At 50.1% G+C, this 23,003-nt stretch overlaps 1 protein-coding gene and 1 long non-coding RNA gene across 5 annotated transcripts in view; one reads left to right on the top strand and one right to left on the bottom strand.

The window, feature by feature from the left end:
* SCARB1 (scavenger receptor class B member 1) overlaps positions 1-20,038 on the bottom strand; it is a 93,818-nt gene extending 73,780 nt beyond the window's left edge. For 2 of the 4 annotated variants that reach the window (XM_040250594.1, XM_040250597.1), the window contains exon 1: positions 19,692-19,994. In XM_040250594.1, the coding sequence (XP_040106528.1) occupies positions 19,692-19,817 (126 nt within the window). In that variant the 5' untranslated portion in view covers positions 19,818-19,994. Of the gene's footprint in view, positions 1-17,605; positions 17,689-19,691 lie in introns of those variants that run through there. The other 2 variants (XM_040250593.1, XM_040250596.1) reach the window with 2 other exon arrangements.
* On the top strand, positions 18,174-22,558 carry LOC120871012. Its single transcript, XR_005722925.1, has 2 exons — positions 18,174-19,367; positions 22,446-22,558. It is a non-coding gene; the product is annotated as an uncharacterized LOC120871012 (long non-coding RNA).
* Positions 22,559-23,003: the final 445 nt, after the last annotated feature.

Raw genomic sequence — 23,003 nt, 5'->3', positions numbered from 1 at the left:
GAGACAGTATTTTAAAAGGGAAAGTAAACAAGCACGTGTACACACAAATCCCCAGCAGCACCATTCACAGTGACCAAAAGGTGGAAATAACCAAAGTGTCCCTCACCGATGGATAAACAGAACGTGTTTCCTCTACACACAGTGAAATACGATCCAGTCATAAAAAGGAGTAAAGCACTGACACAGGCTACAACCTGAAGAACCTTGGAAACATAATGCCGAGGGAAAGAAGCCTGGCACAAAGGGCCACACAGTGTCGGTCTTCATTTATAGGGAATGTCCAGAACGGATACATCCTTAGAGCCAGAAAGCAGACTAGTGACTGCCAGGGAACAGGGGAATTGGAAGGAAGAAAGGATGGTGATAGAAACATTCTAGAAGCAGACAGAGGTGATGGTTATACAGCACCGTGAATGTGCTAACTGCCACTGAATGGATCACTTTAAATGATTAATTTTGTTATGTGAATTTCACCTCTCTAAGTTATTAAATAAAAAGCCTGTGATGAAACTGAACACTGATTGGATCACTTCAGAAGTCTGGCACTTCCGGGAACCAGCAGGGTTGCCCCTTCTTGTGGACCCTAGAGGAAATCAGGCGTGTGCACTCTGAGGGCAAGGGCCAAGGGTGTTCATAACCTGGAGGTGGAGATGCTCACAGGATGGAGAAACCAGGACAGCCTCATGGAATATTTTACAGATATAAAGATGGGGTGTAGTTTATTGCAACAACATGGATGGGTCTCACAAACATAATGGGAAGCAAGAACAACACACACACACACACAAATACAGAGTATATGTCTTATTCCATCAGGACTGGGCTGCTGTAACAAAACATCACCAAGTGGGTGGCTTATAAACAACAGACATTCATTTCATAAGGCGGCAGGCTGGAAGTCTGGGGTCAGGGTGCTAGCGTGGTCCAGTGAGTGTGCTCTTCTGGCGTGCAGACTTCTCGCTGTGTTCTCACATGGTGGAAGGGGTGAGGGAGCTCTCTAAGGTCTCTTTTATGAGGGCACTAATCCTATTCAGGAAGGCTCCATCCACTCTCATAACCAAATCACCTCCCAAAAGCCTGACCTCCCAACGCTATCACCGAGGGTATTAGGTTTCCAACATAGGCATTGGCGGGGGGCAGGGGGTGGGGTGGCCAGGAAACGCAAACATTCAGGCCATAATGAATGCTGCCCCATATCCATGTCTCTCTCACAAGTCATCAATCCAAGTTAAGTCCAAAGTCTCATCTAACTATATAAGTCAAAAATGAATGAGGGGGGTGTGGGAAGGAGGTCTAAGAGGGAGGGGATATATGTATACGTATAGCTGATTCACTTTATTGTACAGCAGAAACTAACACATATTGTAAAGGAATTATACTCCAATAAAAAAATTAAAATAAATTAAAAAAATAAAAAAAGAACAGGTGAGACTCCAGCTGTGAACCTGTGAAATCAAATATGTTATGTGCTTCCAAAATGCAGTGGTGAGACAGGTATAGGACAGGAACTCCCATTCCAAAGGGAGAAATAGGAAAAAAAAAAAAAAAAGGAACAGGTGCAAGGTGACCCCCAAACCTAATGGGACAATCAACATATACTCCAAGGTTCAAGAAGAACCCATCCTTGGGCTGATGTCCTGTCTTCCAGACCCACTGGGGCTGTGGCTGGGCCCCCACAGCTCTGTGGGGGTAGCTGCAGGCCTAAGGCTCTCCAGGCGATACTTGCACCCTGGTGGCTCCACCTACCTGGGTTTGTGGCGGGGGCAGCCCGGGCCCCATGGCTCCACTGAGCAGAGGTCATCTGAAACGTGGGCAATGACCTCACTTTTGAGGAGGAAGCCCTGGTGATCTCTGAATGGCCTTCTGGTCCTTCCTCCCTCGTTTTAAACAGCACTTTCCCAGTCAAATAGCTCCCTAGTCCTGTCCTGGAAAATCTAAGAATCCTGACCTCCTACCTCACGCCTTCCCATCTTCTACTTCAGTCCAGTCTGTCTATTTTCCTGCTCAGGTGGGAGATTGTCTTGTTGACACACACAGTAATCTTATCAAATTGTCATTAGCCACACCCTTGGTCTTCTCTTCCCAACAGGCAGTTTCTTTGTTTTTGTTTTCCAATAGAGATAGGTTGAGAATTTTCCAAATTTTTAAAGATCAGATTCCCTTTTGAGTATCAATTCTCTTTAAGTCCTGTCTCTCTGCTGGCATTTGATCATAAGCCTTCCAGAGCTACCGTGCTCAGAACCAGCTGCGGCCAGGTAGCCGCTTTCATCACCCACTAATTCTACCAAGAACGTTGCAACACAATCAAAACTCAGCCAGGTTCTCTGCCATTTCACAATAAACACTGCCTTTCCCCCAGTTTGCAAGTTCCTCTTTTTCACCTGAGATATCATCAGAATGGCCTCACCAACATTCTGCTCACAACCTCTTAGGTTTCTCTAACAAACCAGAGGCTTTCTCAACAATGCTCCTCTCTATCTGAACCCCCACTAGAATCACTTTATTCTTTTTAAAAATATATATATTTTATTGGCCATACCACACAGCATGAGGGTGACATATGGGAGCTTAGTTCCCCAACCAGGGATGGAACCAAGGCCCTCTGCATTGAAAGCATAAGGTCATAACCACTGGACCACCAGGGAAGTCCTTAGAATTGCTTTTAATGATCTCTTCCTGGCAGTAAGGGCTTTTCCAGTAAGCACCCGAAGACTCTTCCAGCCTCTATTCATCACCCAGATCCTCCAGAGCACTTCTGCATTTTTAAGTATATTACTGCAGAGCCCCTCCTGGAACCAATTTCTGTCTTAGTCCACTTGGGTGGTTCTCACAAAATGCCATAGACCAGATGGTTTACGAAAACAGGAGGCTGGAAGTCTGAGATCTTGGTTGGGTAAGGACCCTCTTCTGGGCTAGAGACTCTTACTGTGCCGTCCTCACATTACGGAAGAGGCAAGGGAGCTCTCTGTGAGGTGGTGGGGGGGGGCGGTGTTTTTTCTAAAGGGCACTAATCCTATTCATGAGGGCTCCACCCTCATAAGCTAATCACCTCCCAAAGGCCTCACCTCCTAACTTCATCACTTTGGACATTAGGATTTCAAAGTATGAATTTTGAGAGAATACAGGAAGTCAGATCATAGCAGTAAGATCCCACTCATGTAAAGTTCACAATCAGACAAAACTAATCCCAGTGTTTAGGGATGTAGACATCGTAACACGATAAAAAGCCAAGCAAGCTGGAAACAAGCACAGGTTCTTCTGCAGGGGCTTCTGGAGGGCAGCTGAGGTTCTGCTTTTTTACCTGGAGATGATCATACTGATGCTTATCTTAGATATTTATTTAACATGTGTGTCTTAGACACTTACTTTCAAGTATGTAATGTTTCACAATAAAAAGAAATCAAAGGGGACTTCCCTGGTGGTCCAGTGGTTAAGAATCCGCCTTCCAATGCAGGGGATTCAGGTTCGATCCCAGGTCCGGGAACTAAGATCCCACATGCTTTCGGGCAACTAAGCCCATGCACTGCAACTACTGAACCTGCGCTCTAGAGTCTGTGCGCCGCAACAAGAGAAACGCAGCAAAAACAAAATTCAAAGTTGAAAATCCAAAGCAGGAGGCTGCAGCGGGTGGAATCTGGGGACCCTGGGAACAGGCAGTTGAAGGAAGTCCCGAGGCCTAGTTGGTCTTTCAAAGCTGCCAAGGGATTCCGGCGGCGGCGGGCTCTCAGCCGAGTAAAGCCCGAGTGACCTTCATCCGCCAGCCAAGAGGCCAGATGGGGTTGGGGCACCTGGCACAAGAACTTCTGTAAGGCTCAGAGGGACAGGCGGGGAAGACAAGAAGGCCCTCACCTGCATCCCATCTCCACCAGACAGCCTCTGGCACCCCAGAGGTGCAAAGCCTTCCCAGGCCAGAGGATGAGGCGGCAACCCAGCCCCCAGGCCATCACGCTTCCATGGTCCTGGGAGATGAGGAGGGCTGGAGGGGAGCGGGCAGACTGGCTGAGGGCGGCTGGAAGGATCCACACACCTGGGCGTGAGGGCAAGGAATCAGAGCTAAGAAAATTAGGAAGCAGATGGAGGAACAGCTGAAAGAGCCGAGGCCAGATGGAATCAGGGGCTTCTTCCAGTCCAAGGGGAGGTTCAAACTCACCCGGGGGGGCCCAGGCCGGCTGCAGGAGGGGTCTGGCTGCCAAGCTAGGGGTGAGAGAGGGGAGTCCCGACAGCCATCCCGACTCAGCCGGGAGGGCTCTACTCCCATCTGATTCAAACAAGGAGACTTTTGTGTAGGAATCTGTCAGAAGAAAATGTGCGCTCACGCGGAAACAGGCAAATCCAAACTGAAGGGCATCCTGCCAAAACACTGGCCTGTCCCTTTATAAACGCTAATGTTGTGAAGGGTTCAGTAAAAAGAACAGGGCTGGAGGGATAGTCTGGATTAAAGGAGGAGAAAGAAACAAGGCAACCAGACATAGGACATGATTCAAACAATAAAGACAAAAAATTGTTGTAATAGGGCTCATGGGACAGTAAGGGACTCTGAATATCATCTGAGCATGAGATCAAAGAAGCAAGCCATCACAAGCCTTCCTGCGTGTGACAGTGACTGGTGGTTACAGAAAAAAATATTCCTGTCCTTAAGACACGCACGCGGCAGTGCTCCAGAGTGAGATGTCATCACGTTTGCAAGCAACTCTCAGATGGTTTGACCACGAGAGACAGAGAACACAAATGCTACAAATTGCAGCATCAGTGGAGCTTGAGAGAAGGCTTACAGAAATTCATTGCACTGTGTTCGCAACTTTCCCAAAACAAAATTTTTCAAACTGAAACATCAGGGTGGGAAAAGAACACTACTGGTCATGGGAATGGCTGGTACAGCCATGGGATGTTCAGTGATCTAGATACCCACTGAGAGCTACCCAGGTGCCTGGGGAAAATTCAGAGAAGAAATGGAGTCAGAAAAGCAAGATGTTGGAAAGTGGGCATAGTGCAGTCCCATTTCGGTAAAGTGACCAACTAACTAATCCTACAATGGGTGTGTGTATAAGGTTAATATGATGACAAGAGAAAAAACTCAGGTGACGCTTGCCAAGCTGTTATTCTAAGTCAGGGGTCCCCAACCTCCAAGATCTAATGCCAGATGATCTGAGGTGGAGCTGATGTAAGAAAAACAGAAATAAAGTGCACAATAAACGTAATGCGTCGAATCATCTCAAAACCATCCCCCTTACACCTGGGTCCCTGGAAAAAATGTCTTCCACGAAACCAGTTCCTGGTGCCAGAAAGGCTGGGACCACTATTCTAAGCACTTTACATGTGCCCACTCCGTCGTCTTCATAAGAGCCCTGTATAGGAGATACTTTCATTAATTCCATTTTACAGAGGAGGAAATAAGGCACAGAGAGGTTAAGTCACTTGTCCAAAGACATACAGCTAAGAAAGGGCAGAACCAGGATTTGAACCCAGGCTGCCTGGCTCCAAAGTCTACGCTCTTGGGTCCACCTAGCTCCTGGATGCCAAAACTCTGGCCAGACCCTAGAGAGAATCCTGGGGGTCTGAGAAGCCATGCCTGACCTTGATGGGGACATGTCAACACTGCCTTCCATCTCCCCCTGTTCCAGTCTGTCCCATGCTTCTCATTCAGGTGGAAGGGTCTCACGTGGGCACACAGGGCACTCTCTGTGCACAAGGGGATGCTCCCAGAGACCCTTGGGGCCTGGTTGTCCAGGAAGGTCACTCCCACACCGACCTCCTCACTGTCCTAGGTGAAGAAGGGTATGTCCTAGGGTTTGGGACAAGGATCAACAAGGTTGTCAGGAGTTCATCTGGGGGACTGTCGATGACAGTTGTGCTGGTTCACTGCAGAATATACCTGCTGGCTACAATGATTCCTGGTCAACTCCTCTGCATCTGTACCTGGGCAAGTTCTGATGAAGGTGAGAAACTTGGCTTATCTCTCTTCCACACCACCCCCTCCAGTGCACACCAAGGGCGGCTCCCACCCGGGAAAGACAAAGCCTGCACTTTGGCACACCCCAGCCCTGACACTTCTCCCAGGTTACAACAAACACCTCCTCCCAATCCTGCTTCCAGGAGGTGGGTGGGCAGGCGGGCAGACAGGGACCCTGGGAACTTTCTACCTGAAAAACATTAGCTCATGACTTGCTTTCACAACTGCTTGGCTTCTCCCAAGCCCTGCTCCCCCAGCCCATCTGACCTTCGCCCACTTTCCCTGCCCACTTGGCAACAGTCTTCCCTGACACTGTTAGTTGCTCAGTCGTGTCCAACTCTTTGCGACCCCATGGACTGCAGCCCACCAGGCTTCTCTGTCCATGAGCTTTTCCAGGCAAGGATACTGGAGTGGGTTGCCATTTCCTTCTCCAGGGGATCTTCCCAAACCAGGGATTGAACCCAGGTTTCCTGCACTGCAGGCAGATACTCACTGCTAATTTGCTCTCTGGCCTTACTTAAATCCTTGCTCCCTCTGGGTTTTTGTTTCCTCAAAGAATAAAAGATGGAACTGAGTGCCAGATCTAACAATCTGAGTTTATGAAACATTCCCTGACAGAAACAATTAGCTGATCAGTTACCACCCTTCTCAAGCAGTTCAAGGTAGTGACAAAGAAAATAATCTTTAACACTACAATAGGCAGAAGGCAGTGAGAGGCAGTGAGATGAAGTGAGAAAGCTATTCTGGAGAAAAGCATCCATCACCCATTTCTGCTGCCTGTCATCCTTTCCTCCTTCTCCTAACAGTCCTTCCCACCCTTTTCCTTTAGGGCACCACCCACCTCACCTCAGTCTCCCTGCTTGAGGGGGGCAAAAGACCTCCCTCTCCAACTCCAAGGATGGGTATCTAATCCAAGCTTGACCAATCAGAGCAGCCCATTTCTCAAGCTACAGTGACCGGCTCAGGGATAAGCGTACAAGACAAGCCCTGCCAATCAGAGCCCATGAGCCTTCATACTACAACTTTACCCAGCCACTGGGAAAATTCTCTACCTCTGAAGGTCCCTCCATAAAGTTCCCTGTGGAGACCCATGGGGAAATTAAAAGCGACCAGTTTCTCCCCAACACGATGCAGGTGCCCATCTGAGCCCTCGGTTTAAAAATGAATGTTTAACTCTTGGATTGCATTCAGGCTGGACCCCTCTCAGGACCCATGGGAGAAACAACAGGGCCACAGGAAGCTCCCTCCCCCCCCTCTCTCTGCACCCTCCAGGCCAATACTAACCCAGCTGACTTGTGGTTTATTGAGTGCGGGTAAATGATTTTGCCTGGTTGAGACGACATGAGATCCTATAAGTACAGAGGAAGTACGGATCACCAGCAAACTGGACCTGGGTCTCCCAACTCCAGCCTCTCGCCATTTCTGCCCATGAGGACAAGAAACGTAAACAATTCCGCTTTAATGATGAACCAGGGCCTCAATGCTGTGGGAGGGAAATACCACCTCTCCCCCAATCCAAGCCACCCAGCTGAAGCCAAGATGCCAGCAGGAGGATCCCTTCTCCCTGAGGCAGAGTGAGGTGGCTCCAGGCCAGCCTCCACACCTCCCTGGGTCCCTGGGCCAAGACAGGTGCTGTTTCTTTACCTACCACCCTCAGATGGCCCCAGTGACAACTTTCATAAACCGGTGTCCCTTCGAACTGGGGCAGAGGAGGAATCAATCAGAAGACACCAACGCTCAGCCAGGAAAAACACCCAGTCACTGGAGTCAGAGAGATATCTCTGGAACACAGGCAGGACTTGTTGAGATTCAGGTCCTGAATCCATGAACACACCACAAAGACCAGGCTCCCAGGTCCTCTCTGGTGCGGGAGATAGGAGGGGAAGAAGGGGAAGAGCCAGCATTGAAGCCAAAGAGTCTGCCTTCCAAATCCATGAATTTGAAGATCCCGATTGGTCTCCTCTCACTGCCTCGGCCTGAGGTCCCTTCGCAGCCAGGTCTCTGCCCTAGACCAGGGTTCCCAACCACAGGATACAGTCATGAATAAGACAGACAAGGCCCCTGCCTCGGGGAACCTCAACCAAGTAAACAGTATTATTCTAGAATGGTGACAGCTTAGAAGATAATAACATGGAATGCTTATAACACAGATAGGGTGGGTTCATAGGGTGGGGCGGGGGGGAGGAAAGGGGTGATCATCAAGAGTATCATTTGAGCTTAAATATGAAAAGAATCCAGCATAAAAGTCAGGAGGAAAAAGGCTTCTGGGGAGAAGGAACAGTCTGTGCAAAGGCTCTGAGGCAGGAAAGAACACCTGTGCATGGGAGGAAAAGAAAAGCTCATGAGGCGAATTCTTTGGTTGTCCAGTGGTTAGGACTCCATGCTTTCACTGCCTAGGACCCAGGTTCGATCCCTGGTTGGGGAACTAAGATCCTGCAAGCTGCGTGGCGTAACCAAAAACAAAAAACAACAAGAAGAAAAGTCTGTGAGGCTACAACAGAGTAAAGTGCAGGGAGTGGAGGCAGGAAAGGGGCTCACAGGCCGTGAGGAGCAGATGGGTTTCATACCACACCCAAGAAGGTTTTCATCCGTATTGTGAAATGATGCAATTTACATTATTTTTAAGAGCATAGGGGGACTTCCCTGGTGGTCCAATGGATAAGAATCCACCTGCCAATGCAGGGATCATGGGTTCAATCCCTGGTCTGGGAAGATTCCACACACCACATGGCAACTAAGCCTGTGGGCCCCAACTACCAAAGCCCGTGAGTCCTAGAGCCCGAGCCCCACAACAAGAGAAGCCACCTCAATGAGAAGCCGGTACACCCCAACTAGAGAGTAGCCCCCACTCCCTGCAACTAGAAACAACCCTCACAATGAGGACCCAGTACAAGCATAAGTAAATACACTACATACATATATAAGTGCAGCTGGGCTTCCCTGGCGGTCTAGTGGTTAAGACAACATGCTTCCACTTCCGGGAGTGTAGGTTCAATCCCTAGTCAAGGAAGTTCTGCAGGCTGTGAGGTACAGCCAAAGAAAGAAAGAAATATCAAAAATAATCCCAAGTAAGAAGAAAAACAATAAAGAACATTCTACTGTGGCAGGGAAAATGGACACGAGTGGCGTAAGTGGGAGTAGACGGCCCAGAGAGGGACCTCCTGCAGTGGGTGAGACATGGGAACACTTCATGCGGAGTGGGGCCACACAGGGGAGGGGAGCCCCCGCGTGTCACCATAGAGGGTGACAACTTGCCACTGGTCACGTACCTCCCTGTGAAACCACTCTCGTCTTCTAAACATCCGTTCAGTAATGATTCGAGACCCTACCATTATGTGCTAGGCATCATTCCAAGTGCTTGGGACACAGCAATGAACAAAAACCAAGGTCCCTGCCCTCATGGGCCTGACACTCTCACGGAGAGAAACAGACAATACGCAACAAACAGGATGCAAAGGTGAATTCTGCAGTATCTCAGCGGATGATGGGGCAACAGAAGAAAAACAGCAGGGTAAGGAAGGTTCGGAGCACCAGGGAAAGGGAAGAAAACTTGCGATATTCAAAAAGAGAAGGACTTCCCTGGTGGCCCCATGGTTAAGAATCCACACTTGCACTACAAGGAGCACGGGTTCGATCCCTGGTAGGGGAAGTAAGGTCCCGCATGCCGCACAGTGAGACCAAAAAAAAAAAAGAGAAAGATTCATGAGAAAGCGAGATCCGAACAAAGGCCTAAAGGAGGCAGGAGAGAGAATCACGCACATGTCCCATCAGGGAAAGAGCTGTGGGCAAGGGAAGAACTCAATAAGGCCAATGTGCCAGTCAGTCTGAGGAACAGCCAGCACGGCCAGGTGCAAGGTCAAGCTGAAGGCGAGGACAGAAAGGGGTGAGGTTCGGATGGTACAGGCCTTAAGGGCCAACATAAAGTCTCACCTTGACTCGGAGGGGATGGTGTGGGCCCGCTGTTGGGCTTTATTTAAGCAGAAGAGGGTGATGCTCTGATTGCAGATTTCATGGGATCCCTTCGGCTGCTGTGTTGAAAAACCTAGCCAGGGAGCAAAGGTGGGCACAAGGAGATGCGCAAGAATCCAGGCTGGTGCCTTGGACCAGCGTGGTGGCCCTGGGTGTGGAGAGAAGCTGGACTCGGGGGATATTTTTACTTTTGTGTTTTTCGGGTTATTTAGTATCTTACGTTTATCTGTTTATTTATTTAGCTGCTCCACATCTTAACTAGGGCACAGGGGATCTTTGATCTTCATTGCGGCATAACAGACCTTTTTTTTCCTGTTATGTCATGCGAAATCTCTTAATTGCAGCATGTAGGATCTTTAGTCCTAGAATGAGAACTTTAAAAGTTGCACCCTGTGGGATCTAGCTCCCTGACCAGGGATCAAACCTGGGCCCCCTGCATCGACAACGTGGAGTCTCAGCCACTGGACCACCAGGGAGGTCTCTCTGCATATATTTTGAAGATGAGGCCAAAAACAGAAGGTCCAACGTGGGAAGTGAGAGAGTCAAGGCTGACTCCAAGGCTTTCAGCCAGCTCCCCCGGCCGAAGATGAGAAGCGATGGCCTGAGATGGGAACATGGCAGGAGGGAATGAAGTTCTGGGGCAGGGGCAGTGATGGGAAGTCAAGCGCTGGCTAGAGTAAGCGTGACTTGCCTTTGAACACCCAGGTTGAGATACAGAGCTGGCCACTAGATGCTCAAGGCTGGAGTTCAAGGGGAAAGGCCTGGGCCTAGGATATCAATTTAGGAGGGGCCGAGACAAAGATGGCATTAGACGTGTGAGATCGTGTGAACTCAGCCAGGAAAGGCTTTAGTGCAGGGACGTGCCAATGGCCAGCGGTCAGGGAGATAAGGAGACACCAGCATCTGAGTTCAAGAGCAGCCCAAGAGACCACACATCAAAGTGTCTCAAGAGTCCTTCTAGCAGCTTCCAGAAAAGGTGGAAGGAACTTCACCCCAAATGCCAGGAAGCAAGCACAGGTCGGGCCACTCCTGTTCCTTCCTCCTACCCAGCACGAAGCAATAAATCGGGGCACAGGAGGAAATGATGGGGTGGAGGTGGGGGAAGGAAGCCAGACAATGAAGCCAGCTGCGCCCAGGGTCACCAGGGGCCCGGACCTCTGGGTTCAGGGAGGTTCTGAGCTTCAAATATGGGTCCCAGGCACCCCTGGACAGGCTGTAACTCGCCAGCTCCAGGGCCCCAGAGAGCCCCAAAACCAAGAATGAGCTTTTTGGTGTTGTTTTTTGTTTCTCTTTGCATTTCAGCTCCCCTGGCCCCTCCAAGGGTCAGTGGAGGCCAAGGTCACATCTGAACCAGCGGGCAGGAGATGAGGCACATAAAAGAACTTCTCCTTTTGTCTTTTTTTTTTTTTTGGCTGAGTCCTACCTACAGTTGAATTATTTGCACTCTAAATGTGTTTATGGGAATGAAGCTGCTGGATCACTATGGCACCGAAGGGGGGGGGGGGGCCGCGCGAGTAGGTGCTCTTGTAACCAAATTCTCTAATTCTAAGATGATGAGCCAGAGAAGTCAGCCTTGTGGCTGAAACCTGCCTTGGGGGGGGGGGGGCCCTCTCTGCTGCTGACCAAGCGCATAGGACCATGCTTCCAGGCACCAAGATCCACAGTCACTGACGGAGCAGACATGCCTGGGCCCAAGTTCCAGGAGAATAAAACTGCCCAAGAGAAAATGAAAATCTTCAACGAGCAAGTCCTTGACATCCACTCACTTCCGTCCCGTTTGCTACATGTTGAAGTCATAACAGGATGATTCCAGGTAGCCAAGCTTCTCTAAATTCTAGCTAATCACATGGGTCAGAGAGAAGGCCTGGCAAGTATGAGTCATCCTAGGAAGGCTTGGGGAACATGTCATGAAATGGGAAAAGCCAGGCGCACTGAACCCGGGTCTCCCGCACTGCAGGCAGACTCTTTACCATCTGAGCCTCCAGGGAAGCCCGCCTGAAGATCCCTTGGAGAAGGAAATGGCAATCCACTCGAGTATCCTTCCCTGGAAAATTCCATAGACGAGGAGCCTGGCAGGCTACAATCCATGGGGTCGCAAGAGTCAGACACGACTAAGTGACTTCACTTTTTCTTTCTTTCTTTCTTTCTTTAGGTGCACTGAACATAGCCTCGGGCCAGGCCTCCAGAAGGCCAGACCGCAATAGGACACATGACCATGCGTGTGCATACACACCCCAACACACTCAGAACACGTGTTACCATGTGTGTCTACATGTGTAACTATATGCCCAGCATGTGTTGACACACATGTGAACCCATGCATATACACATGGATAACAATAATACGTGTGAACCCATGTGTGCCAAGAACCAAGTCTGGGCACATGTCAATGTATGTGTACACATGTGTTCATGTACATACACGCATATGCTATCACAAAGACACTGTGCCCCATGCCAACACGCAACATGAATGTGTGCATGCTTCAGCACATGGTCACACACAAGTGTGCATGGGTGCATGCCAACATGTGTTCGTGCGTCACACGTGTACTACCGGCATGCATATACATACATCAACATGTATATCCAGCACACTCTCAAACACACACACTGGTGAAGCAAATCCATGAGGATACAAAGAGGGAAACAAAAATAACCGACACTCAGGGAAACTAAAAATAGCCCATGTTTTTCAGCCCTGGCTCTGGAGTAAGTGGAAGCCGCCCTCTCACACACCAGAGGGGTAGGAAGCCCCAGGCAGGAAAGAGGAAGAAAAACACAACAAAATTGGAACACACCTGCGACCCCACTGCCCCCTGAGAAGAGAGTGCGTCCCCTGCGATCTGTGGCCACGGGTCAAGTCTACAGCCTTATCCTCCATGGCCAGGGCCAGCCAGATGCAGTCAGCCCTCAACACTTTGACACCCTCCGAGACACGACCCCTGGGGCTTTCTGGAGCCCCAGACAGGGGACAGGGAACAGAGCTGGCCAAGCAGACCCTTCAGGACAGCGGGGACACCCTGAGAATCGCTGGGACCACAGGCCAGCTTCCCTTGGCATCGGTGATTCTAGAGCCCACCCAGGCCTATCAAACAGCCATAGAGGGAAGGCGTTGGGAGGCACCTGCACTCACAGTTTGAGGGAGGTGATGATCAGGAGAAAAGCCTGGGAAGGACCCCACCGCCCCACTGTCTGTGCAGGAAAAGGACAAGGGACAGTGGACCCAAGCAGAGACCAGGGGAAGGGTTTGCCCTGCCTCCAAACACCAAGTTGAGTTCTCAGGGATACAGAGAGTGGGGAAGAGAGGGTCCACAGGCGGCAGCCCACCCAGCTAGAGCTACAGCTACCCACCACAGCACTACAGTGGTGTGACCTGGGGCAAGTGTCTTTTTGGCTCTGTGCTTCCATTTCCCTCAATAAAAAGAGGCAACAGAAGCTATTTAGACGCTAAATAAAGCGAGTGACTGCAGGTAAAACACCTAGAACAGTATCTGGTGCTTAATTGGTGTCTACCGATAGTTATCTCTCCCAACCCCCACCTCTGAACTGATGCACAAAAGAAATTTGCCAGAGGGCGAAAAGCAACTGGTGGCTTCCAGGCGGTTCCATGGTAAAGAACTCACCTGTCAATGCAGGTGACACATTGCAGAAGATGTGGGTTCAATCCCTGGGTCAAGAAGATCCCCTGGAGGAGGAAACGGCAACCAGCTCCAGCATTCTTGCTGGAAAATTCCTACGGACAGAGGAGCCTGGTGGGTTACAGGCCATGGGGCCACCAAGAGTCACACATGACTGAGCATTTACGCCTTGGTGAGAAGCAACTGGGGCAGAGCATGGTTCCTTGGGTGGCCCTTGCAGAGGGAGAAGGGGTAAAAATAGGGAGGCTGAGGACTGGGGTGGGGAAAGGCCAAGGAGAGAGCCCAACCTCAAAGCACTCAGGGTCTGTTCATCCCACCATCCCATTGTGAACCCAAGCACTGATCTGGTCCTGGGGACACTACAGAGAGAGTGACTGGACAGCCCCCACTCCTGCCCACGAGGGAGAAAGAAAATGCACAAATCGACATGTAACATAAGTTGGGGAGGCTTTAGGGACGTGAGAGGCGAGCTATGCACGCCTGGGGGGTGAGCCTTCAGGGCGGTGGGGAAAGCAAGCCAGAGTTTGGTGGAACCAGGCTCAGTGGGCTCAAGGACGCTGAAGACTGGACACTGTGGCAGGTGAGCAGGGGGTCAAGGCAGGGGGTGCAGTGAAGGAGGTAACAGGAGCTGGATCATGGCAGGGAGTTCAGGTCACCAAACTGACCTCGGTATTCACTCAGAGTGAAATGGGGATACCTCAAAGGGCTGTAAGCAGAGAGGACACGTGATCAGGTTGTCTATGGAGACCAGAGATGAGACTACGGCATCGGTCCAAGTGGTGAATGGAGGAGGCCAGAATGGTAAAGATATTGAGAAGGTGTCAGAATGCAAATATGTTTTGAAGGTAATCCTAATAGATTTTGCCGATGGAGCAGATACAAGGATACCACAAAATGCAGCCAGGATAACCCAAGGTTTGTACCTCTATACTTGGAGGAAACAAATGGAGGTGTCATTTATCGAGCTGGGGACACAGGTGAGGGAAGAATTTGGCAGCTGGAAAAATGAGTGGATAAAGCACCCAAGGCTGATTCTAACTATAAAACTTTAAAGATGGCAGAGAAAGAGCTTCCCTGGTGGTCCAGTGGCTTACAGTCTGAGTTCCCATTGCAGGGGGCCCGGGTTCAATCCCTGGTCAGAGAACTAGATCCCACACACCACAACTAAAGATCTCACATGCTTCAACTAAGACCCGGCACAGCCAAAATCACATGCTTCAACTAAGACCCAGCACAGCCAAAATAAATAAAATATTTTTTTAAAAAAAGAGAGAGAGAGACTCAGTTTCCCACTTCCCCCACCCCCAGCCATGAAGAAGGCTACCAGGTCCGTCTCTACACATGGTGGCCCAGCAGATAAGCCCCTTCCCCTTGGCCCAGCAAGACCTCCCCTGGTGGACCAGAGACAGCCAGTAATTTGGGAATACATGCCCAGAGATGTTGCCCAGGGTTCCCAATCCACGCAAACAGAGGGCCACGCATGCCAGGCTCCATTCGAGGCTATGGATACAAGCATGACCATCCTCCTGGGATTTGTCTCAGGATATTTTCACACACACACACACACCAGCAAATACTCTCTTAAGCTTTTGTTTCCCTAACTGTATACGATGACAATGAGAGGTGTGTCCCAGAATTCTCCCAGGACTAATTGAGATGATTGACATTTACAAAGATGCCTGGCACAAAGTCATCCTTGATTACACTCCTAAATGCGTTCAGTCTGAACACCTCTCATCCAACCCTCCCCACTGGCGGGGAGAAAGGAGAAGGAATGAGTCTCATTCTCCCTCAAGGCCTCTCCCAGGGAGCTCCATCCACAGGTCCCCTCGGCTGTGTGCCTCCCACACTCTGTACTGAACTCATTTGGCCATTCTTTGGGGGAAAGCTATGGATTCATAACTAACCTTTAACTAAACACATAATACGTGAAAATATTCTCCTTGTTTAAAAAGAAAAAGTCAGGGGGTTCCCAGTGCAGGGAGCCCAGATTCAGTCCCTGGTCAGGGAACTAGTTTCCACAAGCCACAACTAAGAGTTTGCATGCCGAAACTAAAAAAGACTCCGCACGCTGCAACTAAAAAAAAAAAAAAAAAAAGATCCCGCAGGCCAAAATTAAGACCTGGCCCAGACAAATTAATAATTAATTAATTATTAAAAAAAGAAGTATGAACTTCACAGATAAAGCATGTTTCCCCCCACCACACCCCCAATTCCCTGAGTAACCACTTTTGTCAGTCTGGTGTACCCTTCCACACCTTTTTCTGTGCTTTTACATGCACTGATAGAAATCTAGTGAAAATACAGAGTTTCGTGGAGTGTTTTTTTTTTTTAACACGAAGAACCTTATAGCTTTTTTTCAATTAGTCATGTGTTCGTCCGCTTTGCTTTTCTGTGCCCAAATATATAAAGATCTAGTTCTTTCTCTCTAATCTCTGCCCAGAAATCCACTGGATAAAAAAGACTTCTGCATTCCTTCCTATTCCCCTCTTGAAGTGTAGACCCAGATTTGTGGTCAGGATTCCTGACCATAACTGCCATGAGCTGTGCGAACCCTGACATGTCTCTGGGCTTTGTATGCCTCAGTTTCCTTATCTGTAGGAAGGAAAAAGACCACAACAGCTTACAAAAGTGTGATAACCTTCAAATGAGAAAACGGGTACATCCAGGGCAGTGTGACACACATGTCATCACCTTTGTATTTCATCATCTTGACAGGAAGCAAACTAGATCTGATTCCTGCCTCAGAGCTGAAGACACAATCCCTGGCTCGGAGGTGAAGTAACTGGCCTGAGGTCCCCAGCAAGCAAAGGGCACGGCCAGAGCTGCAAACCTTGAGCTCTGGAAACTGACACCAGTTTCAAAACGGGTACAACCCCATCAGCAACCTGAGAAACGTAAATTACATGCATCAGATTAACCCGCCAAAATTATTCAAGATGCTAATAAATTGGTCATCACCAATAATAGCAGAGATGTGGGGGAGTGAGTAGTTTCATACTCTGGATGGAATTATAAATGCTCTTGATCTTCAGAGGGGTCATTAGGCTGTGACCAAATTCAAAACGGACAGACCTTCTGGTCTAGAGGCTTCTCTTCTAGAAATGCACCCAGTGGAAGTGGTTATCCACGTACACAGAAAGGTATGTATGAGAAAATTATCAGTCAATGGAGAAACAGGTAAGTAAGTGTATAGTATTCAAAGAAATACTATGCAATAGTGAAAATGTGACAGATATGGAAAAATTTTCAAATGGTATCTGTGAATTGAAAAGCAAACTGCAGGCTGTTTAGACATAGTATAGTTCAATACATGTAAATATATATTATGTCTATGTCTATGTCTAAATACACATCCATGATGTGTATCTCTATAAAAGTCTTCTTATGAAGATAATCTTGGACGATGGTGGTACTATCGAGAAGGGGAATAAAATGAGCGGGGGGAGAGGCCCTGTTTTCCCTCAACTTGAATTTTTTTTTACAAACAAGAATGCATGTCCTGGGGTTTCCCTGGTGGCTCAGTGATAAAGAATCCACCTGCCAATGGCAGAGACACAGTTTTGACCCCTGTTCCAGGAAGATCCCACATGCTGCAGAGCCGCTAAGCCCGTGTACCACAGCTACTGAGCCTGTGCTCCAGGGTCCAGGAACCGCAACTACGGAGCCCACATGCCACAACCACTGAAGTCCGAGTGCCCTAGAGCCCCTGCTCCGCAACAAGAGAAGCCACCATAATGAGAAGCCTGTGCCCCGAAAAGAGGAGCCCCTGCTCGCCGCAACTAGAAAGGAGCCCGCACAGCAGTGAAGAGCCAGCACAGCCACAAAACAAATAAATAAAATTATATTTTAAAAAAGAAAAGAAATAGTTTCTCGGTTAAAAAAGAATGCATGTTTTTTATATACAGGGACTTCTTTCATTAACCCCAAAGCATAAAACAGTAGAAATCAAAGGACAAGTCCTCCCATTCGAATTGTATATGGACACGTGCAGCCAAAGCAAACACCAACAGGCCATCCCTTCCTCTCCTAATGTACTACTCACTCAGTCTCCTGAACACAGGCACTCTTCTGACGGAAGGCTCTTGGCTGGAGCGTGGCCTGAGCTGTCCAAGAAGCTGGCACAGGCTGGGCTCGCCTCCGTGTCTTCACACCACTCAGCCACAGACCAATCACCTTTGGGATATTTGTGGTAGATGCTAGGTGACTCTCCCTCAAGTTTAAGCCTGGAAATCTTAGCTCCGGGACAACTGAGGACAGTGGCGCTTTCCTCTCTGGAAGCCCAGAGGAGGAATGAGAAATTAGGTAGGGCGTGCATGTGTGCATGTACACTCACACACACACACACATCCTTCTGACTTGCCATAAAAAGAAAACACCCGCATTAAGTCCAAGAAGGACTGGGTTGACAAGATTCTTCATCAACTATAAATTCCACTCATCCCCATCCCGCCGCCCCCAAGGCAAGAGGCTGTTTGCACAGGATCACGACAGGGTTCACCATGCATACAGCACATGAGAGACCATCCCTCCATGATGCACACAGCACAGAAACTTACAAAATCGGCAGGCATTTACAGCAGGCTTTCACTGAGATTAAGTTCTCATAGCTACTTTTTTTTTTTTTTTTCTTACAGCTACTTTGAAAAGCAAAGCAAAAACACCCATTGGCCGCCATGGGATAAAAAGACGCAGTTCTGTTGCTCTGAGGTCTCCCCACAAAACTTTTTCCCGCCACTTCACAGGCAAAATTAACAAACCACTAAGAGGAACTAGGAACTCAGTGTCACCATTGGCCAGGACCTCCCTGCAATCAGATTACAGGACTTAATGGGACAAGATTTGAGAACAAAACAAAGGACATGGAGTGGCCAATATGACTCAGACAACCACTTGCCCAGAGATTTCAAGAAAAACCATCTTTAAAGCCAAAAAACTGGCAGCCGGGTCTACGCAGATCCAGCCTTCATTCATTCATTCATCTCAAGCATCTTGCATTGGGCATGGGGCATGGACATGAAATGTGACCCAGTCCTCATTCTCAAGAAACTCACCTAAAGCAGGGGGAAAGAGCAATCAATTAGCAAGTGACAAGAGACACATCTTTATCCCAGCTCTGCATCTCGGTTGTATCTGGGAGGCACCAAGGTAAGCCTCAGTTTCCCCTCTGAGCCCTGCAGGTGCTGTAGCCTTGGCCTCAAAGCTCTGAATGCTTTTAGCTCGAATGTGATACTCTGGAATCTGCCTGTCCTTCAGTAACTCCAGGCTCATTCAAACAGGCTGCCCAGACACCCAGGGCAGAGTCTGCCGGTCTGAAGGCCAGCTGACAGCCTTAATTTGTCTCCCTGGTTGAAAGGGCAGTGGTGTATAAGGTTAGGATCAGAGGAAAACTCTCAGGCTGTGGGCTCCTGAAGGACCCTGTTTATGCAGCCTTGGGCTTACTCCTGCCCATGCGTGGATCTGGGGAGTAAAGCAGCTTATCACTGCCAATCTGCATCAGGAAGGCAGCGGCAGGGGAGGAGAGGGCAACCCATTCTGCCTTTAAGAAGAGGTCTGCATGGGGAGGTTTTGGAAGCAGGAACAAGTGGCGGCCTGAGCACCCATGTGAGCCTCACACGCACATGCTTGGAGGGTTCCTGTCCGCCTGCGCTCACAGGAAGCAAGCAAAGTGCAGTGCCAGTTCTACCAGACACCGTCAGAGGCTGCTGTACGGTAGGCAAGAAGCATGGAGTCTGCCCCTGGGCCTCTCCTGGCGGCATCAGAAACACAAGCACACTCCACGCCCGCCTTGGACCCCTCACCTTCAGGTGAGGTCAGCCTCCCAGGTGGTCTCTCCTTCAGGCTTCCCCAACCCCAGTCCAGTGCCTCCAGCAGAAGGCCCTGGGGGCCCTCCTTGGCCCCCAAACTCAGCCTGCGTCCTGAGTCGGGGAGGTTCCTGGGAAAGATGGCCAACTGGCTTGCCTCACGCCCTCTGGTCTCTTCAGTGCTCAGGGGCCCGGGCCCAGGGCACGCGGATCCCGGCACCGGGTCGCCAGCCCGCCGGCTGCGCGCCTGGCCTTTCCGGGCGCCCAACGCCCTCCAGCCTCGGACGGTATCCCGCGCACGGGTCTCAGGCCAAGCCCCTCACCCACCTTGAGGACCTGCTGCTTGATGATTGAGGGCACCATCACGATCATGATAATGCCCAGCACGGCGAAGAGGAGCCCGATGAAACCCAGCGCCGCGGTCACCCGGCGCGCTCTAGAGAGGTTGCCCATGTCTGCGCGCCCCGGCGCCCGCGCGGTGCTCGCGGGGTTCCGCGCCTGTGGAGGGACCGAGACGGGGACGGAGGTGATAGAGGCAGCGACTCCGAGGACGAGGCTCGCAGCACACGGAGGAGCGGCCCGGCAGGTGGCCAGCGGTTTTATGCGCCATCACCGGGTCGGACCGCCCCCCCAGGACGCCCTGGGCACCGGGATTCGGGCCGGCGCGGGCGAGCATGGGCGAGGGGGCGGGGCCTAAGTTAGCAAGGGGCGTGTTCGAGGCGGGGCGCGGATCAGAAGGTCCGACTGGGGCGGGGCCACCGCCGGGAACCCGGCGCCCGAGCTTCCGTTTCTGGCGGAGGGAGCCCCGGGGCCCTCGTGGCCCGCGTGCAAAGTTGGACCTGGCTCCCCTCCACCTCCTAACCCTTCCCCGCTTCCTCACTCCCACCTGCTCCCCGCTCATCCCTTACCATGAGCACCTCCATCTTCTCCCTCCTCCGCATCTCTCTCTCCCTCCTCCCGCTGTCTCCCTCCCGCTCCTACTCTCATTTCACCCCTCCTCCCCTCCCACTTCCTCTGTCCTGACCGTCATCATTGTTGGTATTTAGTAGAAATTTCCCAACTCTTGCAGGAACTCCAGAGTTTCCCCCCCAACCCCGCACCCACCTGTGCGTCCTCAGCTGGCCCCATGCTCCCACTCCCCGCCCCACCCCAACCCCCCACACACGTGCACACACATTCTATTCCAGCCTCTTTCTGCCTGGAACAAGCCTAGCAGACTCCTGCCTCTGGACCTCATACTCCCCACGACTTGGAATTCTGTCCGCCCCCCACCCGCACCCAGATATCTGCCCGGCTTCTTCCTTCACGACTGCTGGGGCCATCTTATCGGAAAGGCCTTCCCAGCCACCCTGTGTGAAACAGAATAGCGGCAGCTGTCCCCTCACCCTTATCAAGGGGCGCCACCAGGCCTGTGCCACAGTCATTTGTTCTCGCATTGTGACCATCGCCAGGCCCTAAAATGCTACGGGGCAGAAGCTTTGTCTCTCTGCCCCCGCCCTCCCCTTCTCAGTAGCTTGAACGCTGCCTGCCTAGGAATGTCTGCTCACAAGGAACATTTTAGAATGAAGCGGTGAGGAGCCTTCTGGGAGCCAGGTTCTGTGCCTAGAGCCTTGCCCACACCGACTCCATTTTGCAGATAAGGAATCAGGCACAGCGGGTTAGGTCAACAAATCCAAGTGTCTGCTTTCTAATGAACAGGAAGACAGAGGATGGGCAAGTGTGGAAATGAATGATGGATTACTGACACTCCCCCAAAATAGTAAAACATGGGCATATGCCCCTCTGCAGTCCTCCATAAGGCCCCCCGACCCTGCACTGAGTCCTGGACCCCTGATGTAGGTCAGTCCCCTCATCATCTAGTTGGGGTCACGCAGGGATCCCCAACACATGGGTAAGGCAGCCCAGTCCCTGAGGGCTCAGAATGAAATTCTTCTTCAACCCTGGCAGGAAGCAGCCTTCTTCCACACCCATCCTTAAGCAACAGCCTGGCCTGAGTCAGTATGTATCAAGCAGCTGCTGTGACTGCCTTGCCTACCACTGTCTTCTCCTCTGGGGACCCAACATAGTCCAGGTTACCAGGAGCAGAGACCTAACCCCCGACCTAGATCAGGGTGGCTGGGGCAGAGGTGACTGGATCAGGTGGCTATAGTGTCAGATGGGGACAGGCTCCAAGAAGTCCTTACTCCAGGGTTTCCTACCCTAGGGTCCTGGGGAAAGTGGCTTGGCCCTTTCTGCACCTCAGTTCCTTCACCTATCAAATGAAAATAAGATGAGCCTCTCTCTAGGGTTTCCTTGGCAGTCCAGTGGTTAAGACTGCATGTTCCAGTGCAGGGGGGTGTGAGGTCGATCCCTGGTGGGGGAACTAAGATCCTATATGCCTCCCGACCAAAACATAAAACAGAAACAATATTGTAACAAATCCAATAAAGACTTTAAAAATGGTCCATATCAAAAGAATACTAAATACATAAATAAAAATAAAAGCCTCTCTTCAAGGGCTATTGTGAGGATTAAATGAGTGGGAAGATGTAACAGGACATAGAACAGTGCCCCGGGATGAAAGCACCATAAAGCTAACTATTCTTGTTATTGCTGCCCCGAGGTCTTAGCTGTCCTGGCTTCTGCCCACCTTTTTGCCTGCATCTCCCAACCTCACCAGCTTGTTCTCTGTACCCTAGGCTCCTGGCCCTTCTTTCTGTTCCTTAAACAGCTTATTCCAGCCACAGGGCGTTTGCCTATGTTATTCCCTCTGCCTGCCCTTGCCCAGGTGTGACTCTTTCTCCTCCAGGTTTCACTTCAAACCTCACTCCTTAAAGAGACCTTCACTGTTGAATCTGTCCAAAATGAAAGTCCCAACCCACCAGTCACTGTTTTTTTAAATTAATTTTTATTGTAGTATAGCTGCTTTACAATGTTGTGCTGGTTTCTACTGAACAACAATGTCAATCAGCTGTACATATACGTATATCCTCTCTTTTCTGGATTTCCTTCCCATGTAGGTTTACCATCACTCTATCAACTCACCCCATTTTATCTGAAATTGTCTTCTTCATTTATTTGTTTGCCTCTTTCTCTCTCCAGCTCCCAAGAGAGACAAACTGGTCTGTTTTTGCTTGGATGTATCCGAGGCACCTGGAACAATGACTGACATCTCGTACATACTCATTAAAGGCTTTAAATAATTACTTCTTTAATTAATCGACCAATTCATTAATTTGTTAATATACTTGCCTTGAATTCTTTAAGGCCTTCAGCGGCCATCAGCTCTGGGGATTGCCTTATGTTTGCTGATTTTTGGAATTCTTGGAAATTAACTAATTAACTACAATCTGCGGTCTGTCCTCATCCTGACACCACCCTCTTCTTTGATACCCAGCTTCCCTCAGCAAGGACTGACTCGCCTTGACCATCTCACCCAATCTAACTTTCAAATCTTCAAGGTCCAAATGTACGTGACGCTTACCCAAGAGAGCCCCCAAGGCCGCAGCAAGAGTGTTTTCATGTCACGCCACACTGTCACTTGACAAGAGAAAGACAGAGATGAAAGGATATCTGAGACACGTGACCAGCCATGACCTTGCTAGGGGGTAGTCACATCCGATGGGGGGAGGTGGGCAGTGACCTAGGAAGTTGGAGAAA

The sequence above is a fragment of the Oryx dammah genome, unplaced genomic scaffold (genome assembly GCF_014754425.2).
Source record: "Oryx dammah isolate SB20612 unplaced genomic scaffold, SCBI_Odam_1.1 HiC_scaffold_12, whole genome shotgun sequence".
In the NCBI taxonomy this organism is placed as follows: Eukaryota; Metazoa; Chordata; class Mammalia; order Artiodactyla; family Bovidae; genus Oryx; species Oryx dammah.
This window is presented reverse-complemented; position numbering and strand designations above follow the sequence as displayed.